We start from the raw sequence: 24,388 nt of genomic DNA, 5'->3' as shown, positions 1-24,388 counted from the left end.
CAAAGGGAGGGACGGAGACCCCACCTCGGCTGGGGGGTCAGCCGTGGCCTTACATTTGCAGCCGTGTTATGAAATCACCACAAAGCTCCATTACAGGGGGCGGCCAGGGAAGGCCCCCTGAGCAGCTAACATTTAAAGAGAAACCAGAGGTGAGGGAGCAGGCAGAGCAGAGGGCTTCAAAGGGAGGGAACAGAAGTGGGAAGCCCAGAGGTGAGAACAAGGCAGGCAGATGACTAGGAAATTCCTGTCCCTGTGACAAGTGACCCACATGTGAGAACCCAGCCTGAGAAGGTTCCAGAAGGACGGGATGAGCGAGCAGAGATGATTGGAGAACTTGGCAACCCCCTTCCTATACCCCCAACTCCCCACAGGAATGAGGACTGGCCCATGCACTGCTCACTCTGTCCCCACTGGGTACTGGGACCCCCCGCACCCCCCAGGCCCAAGCAGACCTTAGCAAAGGCCTCTGCTTCCTGGGCCCCACATCAGCTTTCTTTCTGTAACCCCTGTGGCCTGCACTTTTCTGTGCGATGTCCTTTCATGGATAAAGTTTTACCTAATTAACTGAGGGCTACCAAGAGCACTTTCTCACTGAGGTGAAGAGAGCCGGTGGGAACGGGGGGAGGCAGTGTGCATGCACACGCAGCACAGGGCGTCGGCCTCGGAGCCTGAGCAGATACCCTCCAGGTCTGCCCAGCCACCCACCTTTTTTCCCTCTTTCAATGCTTTCTTCCCTCTGCAGATGCAGCCAGGGAAGTGGGAGGAGGCCCCAGGTCCGGACGGTCAGGAGGGAGCCGGGGAAACGTTCCTCTGGTCCCCGGGGTCAGCATAGGGGTCACAGGATTCCAGCCTGAGCACAGAGCTTGACAGGTAGAAGATGCTCAAGAAATACTCCTTGAATAGAGAGGAGGGGAGGGGAGGGGAGAGGAGAGGGGAAGCTGAAGAGGGGAAAAGGAGGGCGAGAGGAAGAGAGAAAGAAAGTTTTTTCTCTGGCACACAACAAAGATGGTTAAAAGCACAGGTTCATGTTTCTACAGTCTTAGGTTCAAATCTTGGTTCAGCCTTTTACTAATTTACTCAACTACTTTACCTTTCTGCGCCTCAGTTTCCTCACCCATAAAAGGGGATAATCATGCCAACCTTATGGAATTGCCGCATCGATTAAACAGGATGGTCTCCAGAAAGGGCTGATGAAGAAGAAGGTGGTGATGATGAAGATAATGCCGAGGAAGATGATGGTGGGTAACCTGCCTAAGCCCGCAGCACATGCCAGGCACAGTTCTGAGACCGCTCTGAAGATCGGTGTTTCTCATCCTCAACACAACCCAAGGAAGCATTTCACAGATGACGAGACGGAGGCCCAGAGAGGCTGAGGAGCTTGCCCAAGGTCACACAGTGGATAAGCCTTAGTGGGTGAAGGCGAGCCCAGGCAGTGTGGTGCCCAGCTGGCACTAAAGCTGCATCCTGCAGTGCCTGACACACAGTAGGAGTTCACTAAGGGGCACGTCCTCTGTCCAGTGGGCAACTGTCTTCTCTGCACTGGGTGGCGAGCAGCAAGGGCAGGGGCTGCTGGTCCCTGCCTCTGGGTTCCTAGCACTGGGCTGAGCCCCTGGGACTGTTGCCTGGATGGGTGTGGCCCAACGAAGGTGTCACTCCTGTTGTGTCCTCTAATGGGACAAGGGTGTTCTGAAGTCAGGCTGCCTGGAGCTGAATCCTGGCACCACCACGTATTGGCCCTCAGCCTCAGTTTCCCTAACTGTCAGGGGAAGAATGAGAGTGCCCACGCCACATGGTTGTGTGACTGAGATCCGATTGCACAATGCTGGGCAGAGTAGTAGGCGAGAGCTGAATGAAGGTTCGCCGTCATCACCATCATTATTTGTGTTGCTCTTCCACACTTCAGCCAGGCTTCCCCACAGCACCCTGGCTTCACGGGGACCGGGCCACCCTCCCGGGCAAAGAACAGTTAACCAGACTCTTTCTAGTGACGGGTAACTTAACTCCCATCTCAGATGCAGCAGCGGAGGCCAACGCAGAGGTGAGGCCGGAATTCGAGATTGGCCCTGGGCCGCGTGCTCCCTCTCGAAATGGCCAGAGCTTTCACCCCAACCCTTTCTTCTCCCGCCTTCCAGAGCGGTGGTCATAGATATGGCGAAACGAGATCCACCTCAAGTGAGACTGGGGTTGGGAGGGTGTTGGGAGCGGGCAGGTTGAGGGGGTGTAACACCATCCCTCTCAATGTCCCTCCCAGACAACACTGAATCTGCCCTTTGACTTCCCCAGAGGCCCAGAGAGGTTAAGGTGCTGGGCCAGTACCACACAGCTTATCTGAAAGCCAGTTGGACTTTCTGATCCTGGAAGTCCCTAGTTCTAAAACTCCGTGACACTCCCACCTCGGCTCAGCCCAAGATCCCTTCTTGGGGAATGGGGAGCGATGATGAGGCTTCTTGGCCTTTTTCACCTGAGTCTTGGATGGGGGAGCCAGGCCAGAGCCTCCGGTGCAGGGAGGGGGTGAGCACCAGGCAGCAGGATCGGGTGCCAGGCCCTGCTCCTTAGCTCCCAGGGGAGGATCAGTTGCTTGGAGGAGGGGAGGAAGGCCAGGATGCCAGGAATGGAAGGCGCTGGAAAGCCATTTCTCTAGCACCGGCCTCATCTCATTTTCTCTCTGCCTGGCTTCTCTCTGGCCCACTCTGTCTTGTGGGCTCTATTTCTCTGCCTCTCCCCGTCTTTTCTGTTTCCCTCTCCCTCTAGTTCAGCGGTTCTCAACCTGTGGGTCGCGACCAGTGGAAAACACATATAGCATATCAGATATTTACATGACGATTCATAACAGTAGCAAAATTACAGTTATGAAGTAGCAACGAAAATAATTTTATGGTTGGGGGTCACCACAACATGAGGAACTGTATTAAAGGGTCGCGGCATTAGGAAGGTTGAGAACCACTGCGTTCCTTTTGTCTCTATATCCTGCCTCCCTGTTCCCTCCCCTTTCTTTCTTGTCAGTCTCTCTCCACGTATCTCTTTCTGCTTCTGCCTGTCTTTTGCTCTGTCTACGTCTCTCTTCCCCTCCATTTCTCCCTTCTTTCTGCCTCTCCTCCTCCCCCTGCTCTGCCTCCTCTCTGTCTCCCCTCTGCCCTAGTATCCCACTCACCTGGGAGGAGATAAGGGATCTGGGGAGGAGAGTGACACACAGGGAGGGGAGAGCAGGGCAGACGACAAGAGGCCACTGCAAAGGTCTAGGGAGGAGATGGCCAGATCTGAGCCCTGTGAACGCTGTGAGGTGGAGAGGAGGGGTGGCGGTGAGAAAGGCTGCAAAGGAGGGAGCGTCGATGGAGCAGCGGGCTGGGGAGAAGGGCCAGCAGGTGGGAAAACTTCCAGGAGGAAGAGGAGGAAGGGACCTCAGCATGAGCATGTCCAGGGGATCGTTTAGGCTGAACTGCGGGTCTGACGGGGACAAGAAGGGCGGGTGCTGAGAACTGAGCCTAGGCCGGGACAACTGGGGGAAAGCCTTGAATGCCGACCAAGAGCCTGGACGTCAGTCCATGGAGTGGTGGCTTTTTATGTGAATCTGATGAAACTCCAGAATTCTCCCTGACCAGTGTGTATGCCCCATGTCTGGCACCCACGCCGAGGCTTCTGGGACCCTCTGAAGTTCTTCCATGAGCCACAGATACCTCAGGACATGGCGCTGGTTGCAGGCCCTGGGGAGCCTTTGAGGGTTTTGAGCTTAGGAGACGGCAGAGTTGGAGCCGCACGTCAGGAAGGTGCATCTGAAGAGGAGTGGCCTTCATGGTTGGGCAGAGAGACCTCTAGCTGCCTGGCCCACCCAGCCCAGGGCCTCGCCGAGTGCACCTGCTTCCTGGAGACCCTGCCAGGCTCTAGGCATGCAGAGGGCTGGCTGCAGCCTAGGACACCCAGGCACAGAGGGAGGGGCTGGGGGCTTCTTCCTGATGCTGGGAGGGTACTTGGTCTCAGGATACCTGGCCCAAGAGGACTGGCCATTCCCAGCCTTTTGGATGACCAGCCTGGCTGCCTGAGACAGTAGCCGTGCCCTGCCAGGTCCAGCCCAGCCTGGTTCCTCCTTCCCACCCACTCACTCACCCACCTCCTGTCCCACATGCCCTGCACTGGGTCTCTACCTCCTCAGACAATGTCCTGTAGGCAGGGAACAGCTCCAATGTGGGGCTGCCCTCGCCCTAACAGCAGGGCCACCCTGGAGTCTGCTGCAGTAACCTCAGTCCTCTGATTCAATGCCCATTGTACAGATGGGAAAACTGAGTCCTGGAGAGTGGGGAGACCTTCCCAGTAATTCTCCAACAAGTTGGTGCCTCAGGCAGGCCACCAGGCTCTCAGCTCCGGGCTCTTCTGCCTGTGCGTCAAGGGTGGTCCTGCACGTGACCCTATCACCTAAAATGCCTGGGTCCTGCCCCAGTCACACCCTCTACTCAGGCTGCCCTAGCCAGTTTGGGCAGAACTCATTGCTATGTGGTAGTTACCGTTTATTAAGCGCCTATCGTATGCCAGTCACTTGATATCATGCAATCCTCCCAATGGCCCACCATGTAGGTGGTAATGTTAGCCTGTTGTATAGATGAGTAAGCTGAGGCTCAGAGGGGTCCAGTAACTTGCCTGTGATCACCGTGTCAGTAACTGACAGGGCCAAGATTAGTACCCAGGTGTGTCCAACTGCCAAGTCCGGACCTTTCTCCTATACGACACCCCTTTCTCTTTCTGTCACACAAAAGGGGCATCAAACTGGAGACCCAGGAATCTGTCCCCCAAACCAGATGCTCAGGCACCCACCTGGCTCCCATGAGACCAGGTAAGGGTCAGCTTTAGCAGCCAGGGCGGGGGGCCTCAGCTGTTGCCTTTCCTTCAGCATGGGAGGTCCATGAACCCGGTGTACAGGGTTCAGCTCTGCCATTGACTTGCTGTGTGACCATGGCCTCGTCCACTGCCCCCTCTGGTTATGCCTCTGTCTTCCCCTCTCAACCTGCAGGAGTTGGGCTCCTGACTCCCAGAGGGCTATGCCAGCCCGAGTGCCTGCAATTCCTTGGCTGAAGGGAGATGTCTTATGCCCTCTGGGTAGAAGCGTTGCCAAGCTAAGGGTTTGGCATGCCATCTTTGCCTGCTCTGTTTGAGGGTGACTGTCTTATTCCAACATGGAACCACCCCCAGAGTGGCCCACTCCAAACCCCAGTGACTCACTTACAGAGTGAGGGGCAAGTGGGCGGGAGCTGTCTCTGTGGCTCTTGGCGTCTGGTGGAGCCCACGGGCCCACGAGCCCATGCCGGGCGGGGACTGGTGTCAACCACTGGCTCCTATAAATCGCAGGGCCAGGACAAGGTGGGACCGCCAGCGGCCCTCGAGAGAAAGCTCAGCCTGTGTGCTCTGGGGCGGTGACCCGGGGGGACCCTGGGCCGCTCCTCGGGGGCGGGCGTTAATGAGCGCTCCATCTGGTGCCATCCTCAACCACGAGCTGACGCTGACACAGCATCTCAGAGAGGAGAGAGTGCGCGTGTGTGTTCCAAGGCTAGCAAAGGCTCAGTTTTTCCGATTCGGAAAAATCCATTCAAAGAAGGGAAACATGGGGATGAGGAGCCGAAGATTGCCTGATTAATGTGGTCTTAGTCTGTGACTTGAAGGGTTCACAGAAGACCATCTCCCTGGATGTCTCACTGGGGAGACCCAGGCTCAAAGAAGGCTGGGCTCCGAGGGGAGGGCCATGGCAGGGCCAGAAGAGCGATGTGACCTTTCACTGCCCAGCCCAGAGCTCTGACCGGTTTGCCATCCTGCCTCCCTCAGGCAGGGCCGGCTCTGCCTTTGGCCCGACTGGAACACGCACCCCGATTCTCTGGCCTAGGTTTGGATTCAGGCCTGTCACTTCTCTGAGAAGATACATTTACTAGGAGGTACCCCCCGCAGAGGACCCAGAGCCCCGCCTTCAGAGGATTTACCATCCTCTTTAGGAGACAGGAAGGAGTTTAGAAGGGAAACCAGAAGCATAGTAATAACTGATGCTTAGTTGGTACTTCTGCACCAGGCACGGTTCTGCTCTACGGGCTTTTCACATATTAACCCATGTAGTTATCATGACAACCTATAACATACTGTCATCCCTGTTTTACAGAGGAGGAAACTGAGGTCGTCAGAGGCTAATTAACTTCCCCCGAATCACGTAGCTAGGAAATTGTGTAGAAAGGCAGCCTGGTGTTTGAGCCCATAACTTTGTATGGCAAGTGTGAGCACCTCCTCTGTGCAAGGCGCCATCCTCAGTGTTGGGGGCCCTGTGGTAGAAAGAATAGACAAGGAGGCTGCCCTCAAGAAACTTGTCATTCTTTCTTCATCCACTCATCCACCCATCCATCCATCCACCCCTCCATCCATCATCCATCCGTGTCTGGTTTTATTTGCTTTTGTATCCCCCGTGCTCAACGTAGTGCCTGGCACTAACAAGCTGTGAACCAGTATTTGCTGAAGAAATGAAGAGATGGGGAGAGATGTGGGCCCAGTCCAAGAACTCTGGGTCTGAGTCCCTTACCCTCTCCCAGTCTCTATGCATTGGGTGTAAACACTGCCCTGCTCACCTCAAAGGTTTCTTGGGAGGTTCTGATGGTGAGGAGGCAAGTGCTTTGCAAACTGTAAAAGGCTGTGAAGACATAGTCAGCACTGGGCTGCCCAGCTGCTGTGTAGGCGCCGAGGCCTGCAGAGCTGTGTCTCTCTCAGGTCTGGCTGGTGAGACCTGTCAGACACTTCCCCTCGGCCTGCCAAGAGGCCCAGAAAGGAAAGGAAATTGACATTTAATGAGCATCCACGATGTGCCAGGACCTTCACACGCTTTAACCCTCTCTTCTCTTGTACAGATCAAAGAATGGAAGCCCAGAGAGCTCCATCTATTGCCCAAGGTCACACAGCCAGTGAGGAGCAGAGTCCAGGGGGACCCTGGTCTGTGAGTCCTAAAGCCTATGGTTGTGACAATGCCCCCTACCACCTCCCCGTAAAGGGATGCTGCCGACTTCCTGCTTTCCAAATCTCCAAGTCCCCAGTGTTCAAGGTTACACAGCAAGCTCCTTCCTGGCAAAGCCTTTCAGAAAGTGTTTCCATTTAGTTTTTGCATTGATTATTTCCTTTTTGCTTTATAGGAATTTCCCCCCTTTTATTTGCAAAGAAAAGCCAACGTAAATGTTCTCCCCACACATAGGTTAACCCTTGTCTGTCAGAGAGGGATGTGAGCAGCTATTTGGGGTGGAGACGGACGGTCAGCTGCTGGCCACAGCTCCTGCAGGGCCTCTTCGCAGACCCTCACGATAGTTCACACGCCAGTGTGGCCGTGCTGCCTACTGTCCTCCGATCACCAGCTTCTGTGACCCTCAGCACAAGGCAGCCTTCCATGACCCAAGTGGAACCACCCCCCGAAGCTTAGAGCCCTGGCCTCCTGGAGACACCACCTTGTGCCACAGGCCGGGACAGAAAAAGAAACGCCCGTAGCCTCTGTTCCTGGGCCACCCACCGAGAGCCTGGCACCGCGCTGGGCACCTCACCAACATCCTCTGACTGCCTCTTCTAAGTGGGAGGGGCAGGTCTTGGTGACCCCATTTTACAATGGAAAGAAAAGCTGAGGCTCAGAGAGGCAAACTCACCTGCCCAAGGCCCCCCAGCTGGCCAGGGGCAAACTGAGGATAAGACAGGACCCTTGCTTTAAGCCCAGGGCTAAAAATAAGACATGGTGCATGTGAAGTGACCAAGCCACGCCCCTGGGCCAGGCACCACCCTCAGTCCTGGGGACCTGGCCCAACAGGAAACTGGTGGAAGCAAGGCCCCATTCTGCTAAAGACTTGCTGAGTGACCTTGAGTTGGTTACTCTCCTTCTCTGAGCCCAGAATTTGCCCCATGGGAAGTGAGTGGGTTGAATGTCTCAGTCTTCTATGCTCTTTCTCGGGTCTTGTTTGGGTAACAATTCGCAAAGTAGAACACGGTAGGTGAGAGACGACAGCCGAGGTCTGTGGAGCAGCGGCACGTGATGACTGAGAGTTACTGAAAAGCCCTCATCCTGCCACCTAGAGCCTCCATTACCAAGACCCCACGGGGCAAGATTCCTGGAGGCGCTCAGGTTGAAATGCCCCTGCAGCCTTGCCCCACTGCTGACCCGCACCACCACCACCGGGTCGGGGGCTGAATAGCGTTGCAAGCCGTGGGCCAGACACCACAGGGAGGAAGGGACGGCACCAGGCCTTCTGCACGGGTGTCCACGCCAGCGCGCAGGCCTCTCTGAGCCCACCTCTTCGGCGGCCCCCTCCCCCGGCCCTGTCCCTGGCAGCCCCTCACCAGGACCCAGCGCCCAGCGCCCCCAGCCCCAGCCGAGGTTCCTCTGTATTTGGCTCCAGCGCCAGCAGGCCGGCCATTTAAGGCTCCACCTCACCCCCTTTAAATTCTATTTTTTCAAACCACATTCTTGAACTTGGCAGATAACGTGGCAGCCCGACAAGAGCCCTATTTACCCGGAGAGCCGTGAATGGGCCCTTTATAACAAGCTTCATTAATATTTCTACCTATTGGCCAGCTCGCCGTTTCCTCCCCCTATACAAACAGATTCTCCACACAGAAAGACTTTTCAAATGCTCTTGTTGACTTTCCCCAAACAGGGAGAGCAGCCGGGCCGGGCCGGGCCGGCCGGGGTGTGTGAGTGTGTGTGCAGGGGAGGGGCGGCCATGGGCGCACCCGCCGGCCTGGGGCAGGAAGGAAAGAGGCCGCTATTCATGGCCGGGCCGGGCGGGCGGGTGAGCTCAGGTATGCCGCGCACAAAGGCACACTGAGCGGCCTGCGCTGCCAACTCCTGAGTCCTGGCCCCGGGAGGGGAGTCGGCGGTCCCGCCCGGGCCCTGCCGCCCGGCCCGGGGACCCTGGGCAAGCCCCGTACTCACTCTGCGCCGCACTGTCCTCCGTGGTCAGTTGGGCCTGCACCCCGCTCCTCCAAGTGTGGTCCGTGCGCCGCCGCAGCAGCAGCTTCACCTGAGCGCTGGCGAGACTCGCGGGCTCTCGGTCCAGGTGTTCGTCCTGGAGTCTGTGTCTTGAGCGCCCAGGTGATGCGCATGCCCGATGAGATTTCAGAGGCCTCGGGTCTGCGCACGTGCCCCTCCGCCAGCACCGGGGCTGCGCTGCGGCTCCAAGGCCATCACAGATCTCCAACGTCATCGCGAAGGCCTCCTCCAAGGCTATTTCGCTCTCGATGTTGTGACCACAGGCCTGGCCCAGGGCTGGGGCTCAGGAAATAAATAGAAAAATACATTGTCACAGTTTAAACTCTTCCTCTTCAGCATATGAGAATGGTGAAGAACAGCCTGTTCTGCCAGAAGGAGAGAGAGAGAGAGAGAGAGAGAGAGAGAGAGAGTTGTGCTCTTTTTTTTTTATTATGTTTTTATTGGTTTTGAGAGGGAGAGGGAGAGGGAGAGATAGAAACATCGATGAGAGAGAAATGCCATCGATTGGCTGCCTCCTGCCCGCCCCCTACTGGGGATTGGGCCTGCAACCCTGGCATGTGCCCTGACTGGTAATCAAACCAGGGACCTCCTGGTTCATGGGTCAACACTCAACCACTGAGCCACAGGGGCGGGGCAGAACCTTCTAATATTGCAGTGGACGGTGGGGTGAGCAGCCTGTGCTCTGGAGATAGGCGAGCAGAAGCCAGAGGACCTGGGAGAGGAGTTACTAGTAAAGAAGGGCTGAGGGAGAAACAGTGCAGGGCGTGGGCAGTCACCAGGTCACCTCTGAGCGTGCTCACAGGAGCACGGGGCGTCTGTGGAAAGAGGCAGAGCCCGGTAGGAATGCTGACGATACCCTCTAACAGTGAGGACGTGGGCGAACGCCCTCGCTTCCCTTCCTTGTACATGTGCTAAATGTCTAGTCTATGTGTCAGGCCCTCTGCGGGACGTTGGGGACATAGGCTTTGTCCTTGCCCTCTCAGGGGAGAGAGACAATCAACAAGAATATAAAACTATAACTAGAAATGCTGGTGAGGAAGCAAAGGAGGGTGACAGAGATAAGGTAGTGGGTAAGGGAGTGGGGGAAACCTATTAGTCAAGGCCCTTAGGAAGGATGTCAATGAAAGATGGCTCTTTAAATTCAAGCCTGAAGACAGAGGAGCCAATCATGTGGGTGAACCTAAAGGAAGGTCACTCCGGGCAGTGGGAACAGCATGTGCGAAGGCAATGCTGGGTGCTTTGAAAGGGGGTCAGTGTGTGCGGCAATAGCATTTCTCATTCAAGTGGGAGAGGGGTGGTCATCTCCACCTTGCAGACCTGCTGGGAGGGAGGATGGCACAAGGGAAGTGCTCAGAGCATAATGTTTGCTCTTAACTGATCTCCAGGCCCCCGTGGCTGCGTTAGGCCCCTATCGGGACCGCCGTCTGCTCTTTCCATCTCTCAGGAGCAGCAGGAGCAGTGCTGCAGCCTGGGCCGCAGCCCAGAGCAGGGTCAGCTGAGCTGGAGGGGGTTGAATGAGCTGCCTGTGTGCGTCTTGGCTACCTATATCTTACCTTTTGGGGGAGGGGGAGGCCTCCCCTCTCCTGGGAAACCTGCCCAGCTTTGGCTAGCCCAGGCGGCTTGGACAGAAATCCCTGACCCCCTGCCTAGGTCTCAGCAGCCAAAGGCCAGACCCTCTTGGGAGCACAGAGCCCTCCGACCAGCCCACACCCCACTGCCTGGCCAGCCCTTAAGTACCAGGCTGGAAATAACCAGTTGTCCCCGCCCCTTGGGGCTGTGGGCTTGCCCACCACAGGGGCTGGGGTGGCTGGGCAGAGCAGAGCAGGAGGGCTGTCCCAAGGGAGGCCTGTTGGATTCTTCCAGCTGGGAGGCCCCTACTTTCAGGCTTCGGGAGGTAGGAGGGGTTGGTTCAAAACCTGCATTTGCCACTGACTCCTCAAGAGCCTTTCAAAAGCTGCCTTAATAATTTGAGCCTCAGTTTCTTTATCTATGCAATGGAGTTCATCATTCCTTCTAGGGTTAGTGTGAGAAGCAGGATAGATGTGTGAGCTTTGTACACTGTAAGGTGCAATGCACACGGAAGAGCTTGTGGTTGGGGTGAACACTTCCCGTTGTATTAAAGCTGCGGGTGGAGGGGCTGTCTCCGTTGAGTGACAGAGCAGGGGATGAAGACTCGAGCTGGGAAACATGCTTCCCGCTGCTCCCTGGCGACCAGCTCTAAGGGCTGGGGCTGATGTGGAAGCCCCAGCCCTGCCTGTGTTCCAGATCCTTAGCAGCCAGAGGAGAGAGTCAGCAGTGGGGCCTGGCACCCACCCAGGCCTCCAGAACTCAGTGTCCTCCTTGCTGATAAGGTGGGTGTATTTTCCTGGGAAGAGCCAGAATAATCACAGGAGGGGGCTCCCGGGCATCCCCCGGCTCTGCTCCTCCAGAACAGTGAGTGAAGACAAGTTCCTAGCCCGGACCATGCCCCAGGCTTCTATGAAGGCTTCGGCTTTGGGCAGTTTGGAGTATGGTCCCACCAACCTTCCTGATCTTCCATCCCACTAAGCAACAGTTTGCTCCTCAACTTGTCCCACCTCTGGGCCTTTGTTTATGCTGTCCCCTTTGCCTGAAATGCTCTTCTTCTCTCTTCTGTCTGCCTTGATTTCTAACCATCTTTTTAAACCTGTCCCGATGCCACCTCCTCCAGGAAGCCTTCCCAGATTCCCCAGCTCTTGCTCTCTGACCAAAATTCCCTTTCTTCACCTGCGCTCCCATGGCACTTAGGTCCAGCTGCTACCATTTGAACAGGTATGGCTTTATTCACCGACTAGCTTCTGCCTTCAGAGAGCTTAGAGTTCTCTGAAGCAGACAGATGTGGATGCCCTCCTCCCCACCACCACCAAATGGATTAAGGTCATGGGCAGTAGGTGTTGGAGGGTGTGGGTCCACAGAGGACGGTCCCATCCCAATCCAGGAGGGCTTCCTGGGAGAGGAGGTAGCCACTCTGTGCTCACAACGAAACAAGGCCGTGGATTGTTAGCACCTAGTTTGTGACCCAGCATATAGCGGGTGCTTTGGGTGTGCTAAATTAACATTCCAACTGAATGTGCAGTGGCATCCTCTACATTGGACAGCTTACTGTCACCTGTGTAGAAGAAAACTAGAAAGGAAGAAAAATCTGGAAAACTCTTAATGGATCCCCTGGTCAGGACAGGCAGGACCTGTGTGCCGTTCTGCCCTGTTCAGCCTATGATTTCTCAGTAGATCCCAAGCTAGAAATGAACAGAGGGACTTCAGGGACCACAGTGAGATGGCTCATCAGAAAGGTGGGTGCACTAGAAAAAGCAGACAGAAGGTCTCACAATGCCCATCGAGATCTAAGAAATCACTCTCAGGAGATAGGCCGAGACACACACTGGATGGGATGACTTCCGTCATCAAGGAAAATGGAAAGCTGAAGCTGTCAGTCCTGCTGTGCATTAGATCCACCTGGGCCCACTCCCCAACCAATGACCCAGAACCCCTGGAGGCAGGGTCTGGAATCCGAGGTGATTCTGATGCCAGGGGTGGAGCTCCGCTGCCTTAAAGTATCACTCAGCATTCCCCAGGGAAGAAGGCAGGGCAGTGCGATAGCCGGCGCGGGAGCACGTTTCCACAGAGATGGCTAAACTAGGCAAGTGTGTACTTAACAGGTCAACTTCACCTACCCAAGTTCAGCTGTGCAGAACAGCTCGTAGAAAAGGGCTGCAGAGAGTGGAGGATGGGACACAAGTTTTGGGGCCGGTCAGATTTCCACATCACTGAGTGGATGTGTAACCTTGGGCAAATTACTGAACATCTCTGAACCTCAGTTTTCTCATCTGTAAAATGGGAATGGTTGTAGTGCCAGTCCCAGAGGGCTGCTTTAAAAAGTAATTAAAGTGAAGTAGAAAAAGTGCTCAAGTGTTCGATAAATATTAACTCCCATTCCTCTGACTCAGAAGGTTCCAGACACATGAGGCATCATTGTGCAAGAGAGGGTCCTTAATACCCCTTAACATTCTTGCACATTAACATGATTGTTTTTAGAGGAAAATATCCAGCTCATAGGTAAGTCATTCCTGGTTGACCAGTGGGTACACTGACTCAGGGGAAAGTTGCTTATGTTTCCAGGGAGAAGAGCTGAGATCCTCAAAACAACTGGGAATTTCAACAACCCTGAGTCCTTTGATTTCACAACCCCCCATGGACGCTCATCTTCACCAGAAGATGAACTTGACTTCAAGGCATCATTTCCTCCTGCATGGACCGTCCTCCATCAGACAGACAGTCAGTGGGTGTGCCTCTGTGCCGGGCCTTACGCTGGGCCTTGGGAGAGGCTCTCTACCTTCGCACGGCTGCTTGCTGAGCAGGAAGCCTGGCATGACCGCCAGCACCCCCCAGACACCAGAGAAGCCTCGCCAGGATGCAGCAGGGAGAAGCCAGGCATTGAGGGGAAAGAGTGGCCCAGGAGTGCCCATGGGTTGCTGTGACTTTCTCCATTTCTTCCCCAAATCACTGCTCTTCACCATGAATGCCAGTGCAGCTCCAGCCTGTACCGCCCCTCCTTTCAGTTTTCCCATCTGTAAAATGGGGGTAGGGGACCAGAGAGGAGTACACTCAATGATTCCCTATGGTGCCTGCTTTGGAGAATTTTATGTAATGAGTCCTATGGCCTAAATTCACATTTTAATTAAAGATTACAGCAAGCTCTGTTTGGAAAATTTCACAACTGGCCTTGGATCCATCTGGCTTTGCCTCCACCGAGGGTACAAATGGAACAATGAAAGATGAGGGCCACAGGAGGAAAGAACTGCCTTCCTCCCCGATCTTTCTATTCATCTCTGTCCCCCCTCAAGTCCAGTGCAAGGCTGTCTGGCAGGTGAGCCCCAGACTCACCTGGGGGCTTGGCTGGGGCTGGGAGAGTGTCACCCAGATTCTGGGCACATTGGAGAGCAGCTTTGTGGCAGGGGCTGACGATCTCCATGAAAAATGAGTCCCTGGAGGAATCCTTACATCACAAAGGTAAGTGTTTGTGGTTAGCCTTGAGAGGCAGGAGGGAGGAGAGATGGCCAGCCTCCCTTCCTCCTTCCTGGCTCCTTCTCTTGTCCAACCAACACTTGCTGAGCTCCTACTGGGTGCAGGGCCCTGTGCTGAAGCCGGCACAGTCCCTGGTCCTAACAGACAGGAAGACCAATCTAGTGTAGTCAGCACTGAACAGTCCCAGGAGGCGGCAGGGACAAACACAACCCCAATCTGACCTGGTGGGAAGAGCGTGATGGGCAAGGCTTTCTATGGGAAGGCTTGCAGGACAAGCCCACCAGGCAGAAGACAGCCTTCCCAGCAGAGGGGACAGCAGGAGCAAATGTCTAGAAGAATTAAAGGGAAGCCCAGGCAAGCCTTGGGCTGGAGCACAGGATGCAGGGATGGAGGGCGGTGGGTAGTGGAGAGGGACAACAGAGGGGTCAGCAGAACATAGAGTCAGTCCGAACGAGCTTGAGGCTCAGTGGGGGAACTCAGTCCTTATTCTGAGGTCCCAGAGAGTCAGGGCAGGGTTTTCCCCGGGAGGATAAGTGGGATTGAAAGGAGGAGTGGATTGAAGGGGCTGGAACCGGGAGCAGGGGCGTGCACAGAGGGTCCCTGGTTGCTCAATGTGGCTTTTATTCACTCCCTCAAGGAGCATTTCTTGTGGGCCTGCTCATCCCTCGCCACAGCATCAGGCTGGTTAGCCCCTGCACAGTGCTCGAGCTCGGCAAAAAATGTATGGAGAGAGCATGGCTGCACTTCACAAAGCCTCTTTTGTGAGCAGCCCTGGGGCCATGGAGGCACGGTACTCTGCTGCCCTCTAGCGAGGCCTGGAGACACACCCCTGTGGGGTCCAGCCAGCTTCTAAATTTCTCTGCAGTTTCCCCCAAATGCCTTCCCTCTGTCCCTCCCTCAACCACGGCACCAGCCGTTCTGGATGAAAAGTGCGGTTTGGGAATAGAGGGCAGGCTCAGAGCATCCAGTGGTGCACACATTCTGACTCAGGTGGGGAGCCTGGTGCAAACGTCCCCACAAACAGCTCATCACACCCCAATATGCACATCTTCCCTGTCCCTGCACTTGATTCAAAATCGTTTTGGTGTGGCTCATCTCAGTCCAGTGTGAGGCAGACAGCAAACTGATAAAACCAACACACACTAAGGTGTGAATGACCCATAGTTCTTAACCCCTTTAAGGGCATTTAAGGGAGCAACTGTTCACTCACACCTAGAAACTCAGCCTGCCAGGGCAGGTAGAAAGCACCAGAACTTAGAGCTCGAAGTTCCCGGCTTAAACCCCACCTCCCATTTACAGCTGCTTCCTCCTTAGCCTGCCCTGCCTTACCTCTGCTTTCGTGTGTGTGTGTGTGTGTGTGTGTGTGTGTGTGTGTGTGTTCATCTGAAAAACAGGACTAGTAATGCTTGCCCTAGGATTTAAAAATATATAATACGTTAAGGAACTTCCGAGTTGAAAGGAATCTTGAAGATCATCTAGGGATTTTTATTTTGGCTTTTAGGTAAATCTTCACAATTTCCGAATCACTTTCCAATACAGGCACTCTTCGAATTATGATAGGGTTATGGCCCAATAAACCCACAGCAAATTGAAAATCTATGACGTCTAAAATTCATTTAATACTATACTGGAGAGTGCCGATGAGTCTTTGCCCTCATGATTGTGTGGCTGCCCGGAGCTCCGCCCGCTGCTGCTGCCAACACTATGAGAAAGCATCTCACTGTGTGCGCATCACTAGCCTGAGAAAAGATCAAGCTGAAAAATTCAAAGTACAGTTTCTACTAAATGCCTATTGCTTTTGCACGATTGTAAAGTCAAAAAATCCTTAGTTGAGCCATTGTAAGTCAGGGACCGTCTGTCTGTACGCTGTCTCATCTGAATCTCAGAACAACTAAGTAAAATCATTCATCTCCATTTACAGGGAGGAAACAGTGAGAAAGGGAAAAGACTTGCCCAAGACTCTCTGCTATTTTAGAGCAGACAGGTAGCTCTTGGCTCTTCCCTAACTTTCCCTACGGATCCTTCCTGCTAAAAAAAAAAAAAAAAAAAAAAAAAAAGCCGTATCGCCCTCATCTGTTACCCTCACTTCCTGCCCCCACAGGCCTCGGAATTCCTGCAAAGCCCCTGCACCCTAGATAGTACTTACCTGACTCCCTAGCAAGACTAGGGGATTCCTGCCCAGTGCCCTGCATGGAGGCTGGCACTGGATGGGTAAGTGCCCCACCCCAGCTCATTCACAGACATCTCTGCTGCTTTCATAAGCCAGACCAGGACGGGGACAAACAGCAGTCCTGGCCTGGAGTCAGCCTTGGCACTGGAGAAGCAGGTGGCCCAATGTTTAACCAGATGCTTTGGGCCCTTCTTTCAGCTCAGTCAAGAACTCAATCCGGCAGGTCTTCCTGGAGCTGAGACCTACCCCCCCCCCCCCCCCCCCCGCCCCCCACCTCTGCCTCTCCCCTCCCTGGGCCCTGGGAAGTGAAGAAGCCTGAGCTGCTAGGGAGGCGGGTGGAGGGAGGAAGATTACAAACCTGGAGGAGTATGTGGATAGAGTAGGAAGAGCCTGGTCCAGGCTCTGCCATGCGGCCTTCCCATCCCTGCCTCAGCGTCCCCAAATGTACACAGAGGAGGCTGGTCTGGGTGGTCCCTCCTGATGGGACTGGGCAAGAGCAAGGGATCCTCAGACTCCAGAACCCCCTAGCTGGGGGTCCCTCGCTGGGAGACTCTCCACCACAGAGGTGAGGCTGGGTAAATCTTTAACTAGCGCCCGGGGCAGGCCGAGCCTTTCCGGATGGATGACTGCCTGGGAAGGGGGGATGGGGTGGGGGATGTAGGTGTGCACAGCCAGTCCCAGCGTGGAGAAGGGAGGGTGGTGGGGAGGGAAAGGAACAGAGGGGAGCAGAGCTAACTCCGTGAGCAAAGCAGGACATGGAGGAGCGGGGATCCCCCGATGGGTAAGCGGAGATTCTGGGAGGCTCGAGGCCCGCTGGGCACAGGACAGTTTAACTCGCCTTGCTGCCACAGGGACCCCGCGCGGAGCCTGGAGCAGGGCCCCGAGGGGCCGGAAACGCCCATCCAGGTGGTGCTCAGGTGGGTGTAGGTTGGCTAGGTTGTGCCCGAGAGAGGAAGGGGCGGATGGAGACTTCGGGATGGACCATCCTCCCTCCCGTCGGACCCCAGGGTGCGTCCCATGAGCGCTGCGGAGCTGCGCCGAGGGGAACAGAGCGCGGTGCACTGCTCGGGGACCAGGACTCTGCAGGTGAAGCACCCTCCCACCCCCAGAACCTAAAAATCCTACGGAGAACGCCTCCTCCCTGCCCCCAGGCAACTTTGCCCAGGCCTCGCCCTCCCCGGCCCCGCCCCAGACCCCGCCCTCCCCGGCCCGGCCCCGCCCCCTTCTCCACCGCCCCCTCCATCAGGTGAGCCCCCCGGGCGGGGGCCCGGACGTGGCGTTCCGCTTCGGCGCCGTGTTGGATGGGGCGCGCACCCAGGAGGACGTGTTCCGGGCGAGCGGTGTGCGGCGACTCGGGGAGCTGGCGCTGCGCGGGTGAGTGAGGCCCTGGGGATGCCCCGCACCCCAGCACTGCCCTGCCCGCCCCCCCCGCCCCACCCCCGGCCACCACGCCTGCTGCCCAGATCCAGCCACACACCCCTGCTGCCCGCAGCTTCTCCTGCACCATCTTCACCTTCGGCCAGACCGGCTCCGGGAAGACCTACACCCTCACGGGGCCTCCTCCCCAGGTGGGCTGAGCTCCCCTGCAGGGTCAGGGGTCTGTGGGGAGCCACTGACAGCGCAGGCTCCCACAGGGAGGGCCTTGGACAGTGCGACTCAGCCCCATGTATTTGCAGACAAGGAAACTGAGGCCCAGAGAGGTGAAAGGATTTGCCTAATATGGACTTCAAATTTTGTCCCTTTTTAAAAAAATATATGTTTTTTTTATTGGTTTCAGAGAGGGAGAGAGAGAGAGAAACATCAATGATGAAAGGGAGTCATTGATTGGCTGCCTCCTGCATGCCCTACTGGGGATAGAGTCCACAAAGGGGGTGGGGGGGGGGGCAGGGTGTGTCCACCTTTGATCAGAATCCAACCCGGACCCTTCAGTCCCCCAGGTGGACGCTCTAGCCACTGAGCCAAACCAGCTAGGGCAAATTTTGTGCCTTTTACTGACAAGCTCAGAGCCTTCCTGTGAAATGGAAGCGAGAGTACTGACTGAGAGAAGTAAATGAGATGTTATACGGGAACTTGGCCTAGTTCCTGAGGCATAGTAGCTAAGGCCACCAGGAAGGGTAGTTATTACTGTGGTAGTGTTTCTGCCCCCAGGGAGAGGGGCTGCCTGTACCCCCCAGCCTGGCTGGCATCATGCAGAGGACCTTCGCCTGGCTGTTGGACCGTGTGCAGCACCTGGGCGCCCCTGTCAGCCTCCACGCCTCCTACCTGGAGATCTACAATGAGCAGGTGGGGACGGAGATGAATGAAAGGGCACAATAGATTGGAGGCCTTGCTTCCCAAGGAGCTTGGGTCGAGGGGCAGAGTGGGGGCGGGAGGGGGGGGGGGCTGATGTTGGTAAGGGTTGGATTCGGGCCCCTTCCCTCACACGCCACCCTCATCTCCCAGGTTCTAGACTTGCTGAGCCTGGGGTCTCCCCGGCCCCTCCCTGTTCGTTGGAACAAGACTCGGGGCTTCTATGTGGAGCAGCTGCGGGTGGTGGAGTTTGGGAGTCTGGGGGCCCTGATGGAACTTCTGCAGATGGGTGCGTGCTGTCTCAGGGGAGCTTTGGGGGTACAAGGGAAGCCCGTCCCTCTACTGCTCACTGAATGCACTGGGGGCCCCTGGCTGGAGCTGTGGGTGACCAGAGATGACCCCTGTGGGAGCTAAGGGCCAGCAAAACAACAATTCAGACACCACCCAAGGATGTCCCCCATCCCACCCAGACCTCCTGCTGATTCTGCCTTTCAAGCTGGGCCCACCCTCTTTCCAGTCCAGGACCTCTGCCTCAGTCCGCCTCTTTTTTTTTTTCTTCCTAGAGAAATCTTCCCAACTCAAGGCTCCTCCATTCCAATCTGTGCTCTTCCTTGCGGCAAACCACATCCCTCTTCCCCTCCAGACCCTCCAGACCCTTCCAGTGTCCTGAGGGCAAAGGTCACGCCTATAACTTAGCCTATAGGGCCCCTCTGTTCCAGTCTCATTCATTCATCTAATGTTTATGAGATATCTCATTATTCACCCGCAGCCTGCTGGCTGGTCCTGGGTGAGACTCCAGGCTCCTGCCAGGGTTATGCCAGCTGATCTCTCTGCTCGCTCTCCGCCCTTCACACAGCAGTTTGAGGGATGTTTATCAACTGTGACTCTGACTGACATTCTTCCACTCAGTTCAGTCGATACCCCTCTCACCTGCTCGTGCTAGAGCCAGACCCCACATCCCATCATTCTTTCCCCGCGTGGAGCCTTTGCACAGGCAGGCCCCTCCCTCCCCAGGATCCCTTTGCTCCTTTTCTGCTATTGCTCCTCCTGTCAGGTCCAGCTCCTGCTGCTTTCCCCCTCCAGGTCTTAGCCGTCGAAGGAGCTCAGCTCACACCCTGAACCAGGCCTCCAGCCGAAGCCATGCCCTGCTCACACTCCATATCCGCCGCCAAACCGTGAGTGGTCCAGCTTGGGGAAGGAGCTGGCGCCGGGTCCGCCTCAGGGTGTATAAAGCAACTCGGGTGTGCACAGGAGGACGTAGTGGAAACCAAGCCCTGACCCCCCAGTCCCAGCAGATGCCTCCCGTGGGTCCCGGGGAACACCCTGCTGGAGGGAAGCTGTGCTTTGTAGACCTGGCTGGCAGCGAGAAGGTGGCGGCCACCGGATCCCGTGGGGAGCTGATGCTCGAGGCCAACAGCATCAACCGCAGCCTGCTGGCGCTGGGTGAGTCCCTCCTCTTGCCCAGCCTGTAGCTGTGCAGGAAGAGGGGAGCAGGGGAGGAGGAGGAGGAGGAGGAGACAGGGGATGTAGTGGATGAAGAGCTGTGAACCAGGGGCCACAGGCCTCCTTCCGGCCTCAGCTTGCTGTTGACTCGTGTCTCCCCTCTTAGAACATTGTTGATGAATCTAGAAACCCCATAAACTTGATTCTATTAGAATAAAGCTGCATTCTAACCTGGGAGGTAGGCACCCTCAAGTGCAGAGCATGAGCCCTCAGACACTCAGCCTGTCCTCGTGCAGTTGGGAAAGCGGAGGCCCAGCAAGGGGAAGAAGGGACAGACCTGTCTCCCCACCTCCACCCCCGAGGGCCTTCCTCTGCCGCGTGCTGAGGAGCCTCTTCATTCAGTCCATTTGCCAGACATTTCCTGAGCCCCTGCTGAGTGCCAGGCCCTGTGTTGGGCATTGGGGTGTGGGTGCAGGTCCCTGCTCTGCACAGACCAGCTGCGTGGCCTTGGGCAAAGGGTATAACCTCGCTGGGCCTTCTCTTCCCACCCAGGCCACTGCATCTCCCTGCTGCTGGACCCGCGGCGGAAGCAAAGCCACATCCCCTTTCGAGACAGCAAGCTCACGAAGCTGCTGGCGGACTCACTGGGGGGGCGCGGGGTCACCCTCATGGTACCTGAGTGGGGCTGGCAGGGAAGAGTGGGGCTTGAGGGAGGGGCTCCCAGAGAGGAACACTCAGGGGCATCCTCCCCAGGTGGCCTGCGTGTCGCCCTCAGCCCAATGCCTTCCTGAGACCCTCAGCACCCTGCGATACGCCAGCCGAGCTCAGCGGGTCACCACTCGGCCGCAGGCCCCCAAGGTGAATGGAGGCAGACACAGGCCGAGGGGTGGCGGAGGCGATGGTTGGGGTCAGGCAGTAGTTGGAACCTGAGTTGGTGTCACAGTTGAAATCTAGGATTGAGTCAGAGTTAGGATGAGAGTTGGAATCTTGATGATGGGGCCATGACTGGGTAGGATGGGGTCAGGGTCAGGGTCACGGTCAGAGTTGTGGCAGGTCTCAGGTTGAAGTCTGATTTAGGATATGATTCAGGGTCCAGCCTGGATCCCAAGTGGTATCATGATTAAGTCTGAGTTGAGTTGGGGTCTGATGTGGAGTCTTGTTTGGGTTCTGAACCAAGATTTGAACAGAACTTACTTTGGGTTGGACTTGGAGCAGGGTCCAGCTTAGAGGGGGCCCTGCTGGCACGCAGCGGAGGCCATAGGCACTTCGATGCATTGGGACAAGGTGCCCCCTCCAGGTGGACGTAGCCTTGTGCCAGGATGCAAAGCCTGTGAGGGAAGCATGGGCTGGTTTCTAGGCTCCCTCATTCCCCACTCCCAGAGCCCTTGCACGACTTGTGCCACTGCAGATGGCAGCTCCGGGCCCCTCTCTCTGCAGTCCCCTATGGCAAAGCAGCCCCAGCGCCTGGAAACGGAGATATTGCAGCTCCAGGCAGAGAATCGGCTTCTACGGTCCCAACTGAGCCAGATGGACCTTAAGGGTATGAGCTCCCTGGGGGTGCAGGTGGGACATGGAGAGCATCTGGGCTCCTGTGGACCCAGCCATCTCCCCCTTCCCTGCAGCCCCTGGATTCAGTGGGACCCGCGTGGCCTGGGCCCAGCAGAACCTCTATGGGATGCTCCAGGAGTTCATGCTGGAGAATGAGAGGCTCAGGTAGGGCCTCGCCAGGGGACTCCGTGCCCACCCCTCACTGCTGGGCTGCTTCTGCCAAGCGGCCCCCTCCCCGCTCCCTGACTCTGTTCTGGCCCCACCTACCTGCTGGGGCTCATATTGCCCTGCAATGCGGGGCTGACTGATACCCCCACCAGCCCTGCTTCCTGTCACCTCCCTGGGGCCTCCTCTTCCCAGGAAGGAAAAGAGCCAGCTGCAGAGTAGCCGGGACCTGGCCCGGGATGAGCAGCGCGTCCTGGCCCAGCAGGTCCATGAGCTGGAGCGGTGAGCACGGCCACCAGCCCAGGGACAGGCCTTGGGACAGCGGGCAGGTGGGAAAGGGAACGGTTAAGAGTCTGACCTCTGGATTCAGACCACCTGGGTTCCAATTCCAGCTCTGGCGCCTACTAGCTGGGTGACCTTGGTGAGTCATGCCGCCTCTCACTGCCTGGTTTCCTCCGCTGTAACATGGAGGTGATTTGGTGCCCACCGAATAGGGCTGTTTTAAAGGTTGGATCGAATGAGTTCATATGTTGAGCACTGCGAACGGTGCCTGGCACGCCGTAGTGCCCAGGGGTATTGTTAAAACGGGGGATGTGGGGACCAGCCTGGTGGTAGGGTGGAGGGCTGCAGGCACAGACCCCCTGTTCTTTCCAGGCGCCTCCTCTCTACCTGCTACCTCCACCAGCCCCCCCTTGGCCCAGCCCCACCATGTCCCTGTGCGATGGTGCCCGCTCCCTCCTGCCATGTGAGTCTCTGCCCAGCCGGAAGGGGGAGGAGCAAGGATGACAGGGAGCCTCTGACATGACCTCTTGCAGGCCCTGCCACCCCTCTGCTCCTGCCCCTGCTGCCACCTCTGCCCCCTGTGCCGAGCCCCACTGGCCCACTGGGCCTGCCCACGGAGGGAGCTCCACCTGCCCCAGGTAGGAAAGGCCACGGTGGGGGTGCGGGGAGTCTAGGAGAGCTGGAGGCCATGGGGAAAGTGGCTGATTGGGCTCCTTCTGCCCAGGGTTCAGAATCACTGTTTACTTCGCCTCCCTCTTCCTTCCTGCCTTCTTTTAGGAACTCGCTCTGCCATTTGCTTATTCCTTCACTTACATGCTACTCATTTATGCATTTGCTTATTCCTTCATTCACTTACATGCTGCTCATTTATGGATTTGCTTATTCACTCCTTCACTCTCTCGCTCACTGACTCTCCTCTAAGCTCTTTGCTTTGTACCAGCCCCTGTTCTGGGCACGGAGGATTCTGCCCACAGAAGAAGTAACCAACACCCCACCCCTTTATGTCCATCTGGCAGTGCTGGTGCCACCTGGGGCAGGTGTGGTAGGGCTGGTGGCATTGTGATCAGCACCTGGAAGTGGGGCACAGAGAGGCAGGGCTGAGGTCGCCAGTGTTGGCTGTGGTCTTTCTTGCAGGTGTTTGGCCCTAAGGCCCCCGACGGCATTCCCCCATCTGCCCGGCCCCCACCCTGGGTGCCCCCATGCAGCCCTGGCTCTGCCAAGTGCTCCAGAGAGAGGTGGGCCCAGCCTGGGGCACTGGGGTGGGAGGGCAGGAGGCCTGGGCACTTGAAGGCTCACCTCCCACCACCCAACTGCCCCTGGCGCAGGAGTCACAGCGACTGGACTCAGACCCGAGTCCTGGCGGAGATACTCACCGAGGAGGAGGTGGTACCTTCTGCACCTCCCCTGCCCGCAGGGCCCCCAAACACGTCGCCAGTGCTGAGAGGTGAAGAAGGGAAAGAGGGAGGAGCCCCTGGGGTTTTCTGTGATCTTGGGCCTGAACGCACCCTCTCTGGAACATAGTCTTTCCATTTCTGAAATAGGGCACATGTTAGGAGGTTAATTCCTAAGAACTTTCTAGTTTCCAAACTTGGAATTCTCTTCCTAGGGCCACCTTCATGCCCAGATGTATACCAAAGCCCAGGGTGTATGTGAGGGATGGGGGAGGGGCAGGGGCGAGTAGGTACCATCTGAAGCTTCCCCAGAGGATGTTGGGACCTGATGACCCCAGGGTAGTGCAGGCCTTGAGTGTCACCGTACCCCTCAGGTGGGGCCACAGTTCCAAACCTGGCCCGGAGACTGGAGGCCCTCAGAGACCAGATCGGCAGCTCCCTGCGGCGGGGCCGGAGCCAGCCACCCACGCATGAGAGCAAACGGAGCCCTAGCCGAGCCCTCCCTCCCTGCTGAGCGCAAAATGGAAACACAGGAGACTGCGTGTGACCTTCGGCCGGGCTCTTTGCTCTGGGGTTTCAGTCTCTCCATCTATTAAATGGGGATAGCAGCTGCCCATCCATTCTGCAGCCTGGCTGGGCAAGGACCATTCCTGAGGGTCAGGGGTGACGGCTGGAGGACCGTTTGGGGAGTAAAGGGAGGGTGCCACCCCAGACTATGAGTAATGAGGCTGGATTCAGGAGAAGCCAGGCAGCAGGTGACGAAACGTACGTGACAATAAAGAGGCCTCAGCTCCTAGTCTGGCTGGTCCTGTCCTTTGGGTAGTCACTCACTTCCCATGGGGACATCCCAGACGAGGGGTTCTCGGGGGAGCCTGAGGAGGAGAAGGCAAGGACTCTTGGCAGTGTGTGTCCCCTTCTGATCAGGAATATTCCAGGTTCCATCTCCTTTCCTGTATTACATGCATTTTAACTGAGCAACTATTATGTGCCACTGGGACAGCATGGGGAATCGAATGATGAGCGCCTCCAGGAAGGAGACCTGAAGGAAATGGAGTTGGTCTTGAGCTGGGGCAGGTGGCGGGC

General features: G+C 56.6%; 2 protein-coding genes across 7 annotated transcripts in view; one reads left to right on the top strand and one right to left on the bottom strand.

Annotated features, from left to right (window-relative positions):
- The window catches only part of COL27A1 (collagen type XXVII alpha 1 chain), a 152,012-nt gene extending 142,821 nt beyond the window's left edge, over window positions 1–9,191 (bottom strand). Inside the window, exon 1 of the mRNA XM_070431107.1 lies at window positions 8,921–9,191. Within this exon, the coding sequence (XP_070287208.1) occupies window positions 8,921–9,191 (271 nt within the window). The remainder of the gene's footprint in view (window positions 1–8,920) is intronic.
- Window positions 9,192–16,883: 7,692 nt separating this feature from the next.
- KIF12 (kinesin family member 12) lies at window positions 16,884–24,101 on the top strand. 6 transcript variants are annotated; one of them, XM_070430040.1, is made up of 19 exons: window positions 16,884–16,968; window positions 17,039–17,104; window positions 17,195–17,273; window positions 17,434–17,561; window positions 17,680–17,755; window positions 18,336–18,470; window positions 18,630–18,765; window positions 19,560–19,651; window positions 19,769–19,919; window positions 20,472–20,590; window positions 20,673–20,777; window positions 21,357–21,459; window positions 21,542–21,632; window positions 21,828–21,914; window positions 22,287–22,377; window positions 22,448–22,552; window positions 23,049–23,149; window positions 23,240–23,358; window positions 23,680–24,101. In XM_070430040.1, exons 1-19 carry the CDS (start codon window positions 16,943–16,945, stop codon window positions 23,817–23,819), a joined length of 1,950 nt encoding a protein of 649 aa, XP_070286141.1. In that variant the 5' UTR covers window positions 16,884–16,942; the 3' UTR covers window positions 23,820–24,101. The 6 variants fall into 6 exon arrangements, with proteins under 6 accessions (XP_070286141.1, XP_070286140.1, XP_070286139.1 ...); XM_070430039.1 differs by having other exon boundaries at window positions 19,763–19,919; XM_070430038.1 differs by having other exon boundaries at window positions 18,321–18,470; window positions 19,772–19,919.
- The last annotated feature ends 287 nt before the right edge of the window (window positions 24,102–24,388 follow it).

The sequence above is a fragment of the Myotis yumanensis genome, unplaced genomic scaffold (assembly GCF_028538775.1).
Source record: "Myotis yumanensis isolate MYYU_CA2020_CCGP unplaced genomic scaffold, mMyoYum1.0.hap1 SCAF_12, whole genome shotgun sequence".
Taxonomy (NCBI): Eukaryota; Metazoa; Chordata; class Mammalia; order Chiroptera; family Vespertilionidae; genus Myotis; species Myotis yumanensis.
The sequence above is the reverse complement of the archived record's forward strand: the minus strand, read 5'-3'. Positions and strand labels throughout refer to the sequence as shown.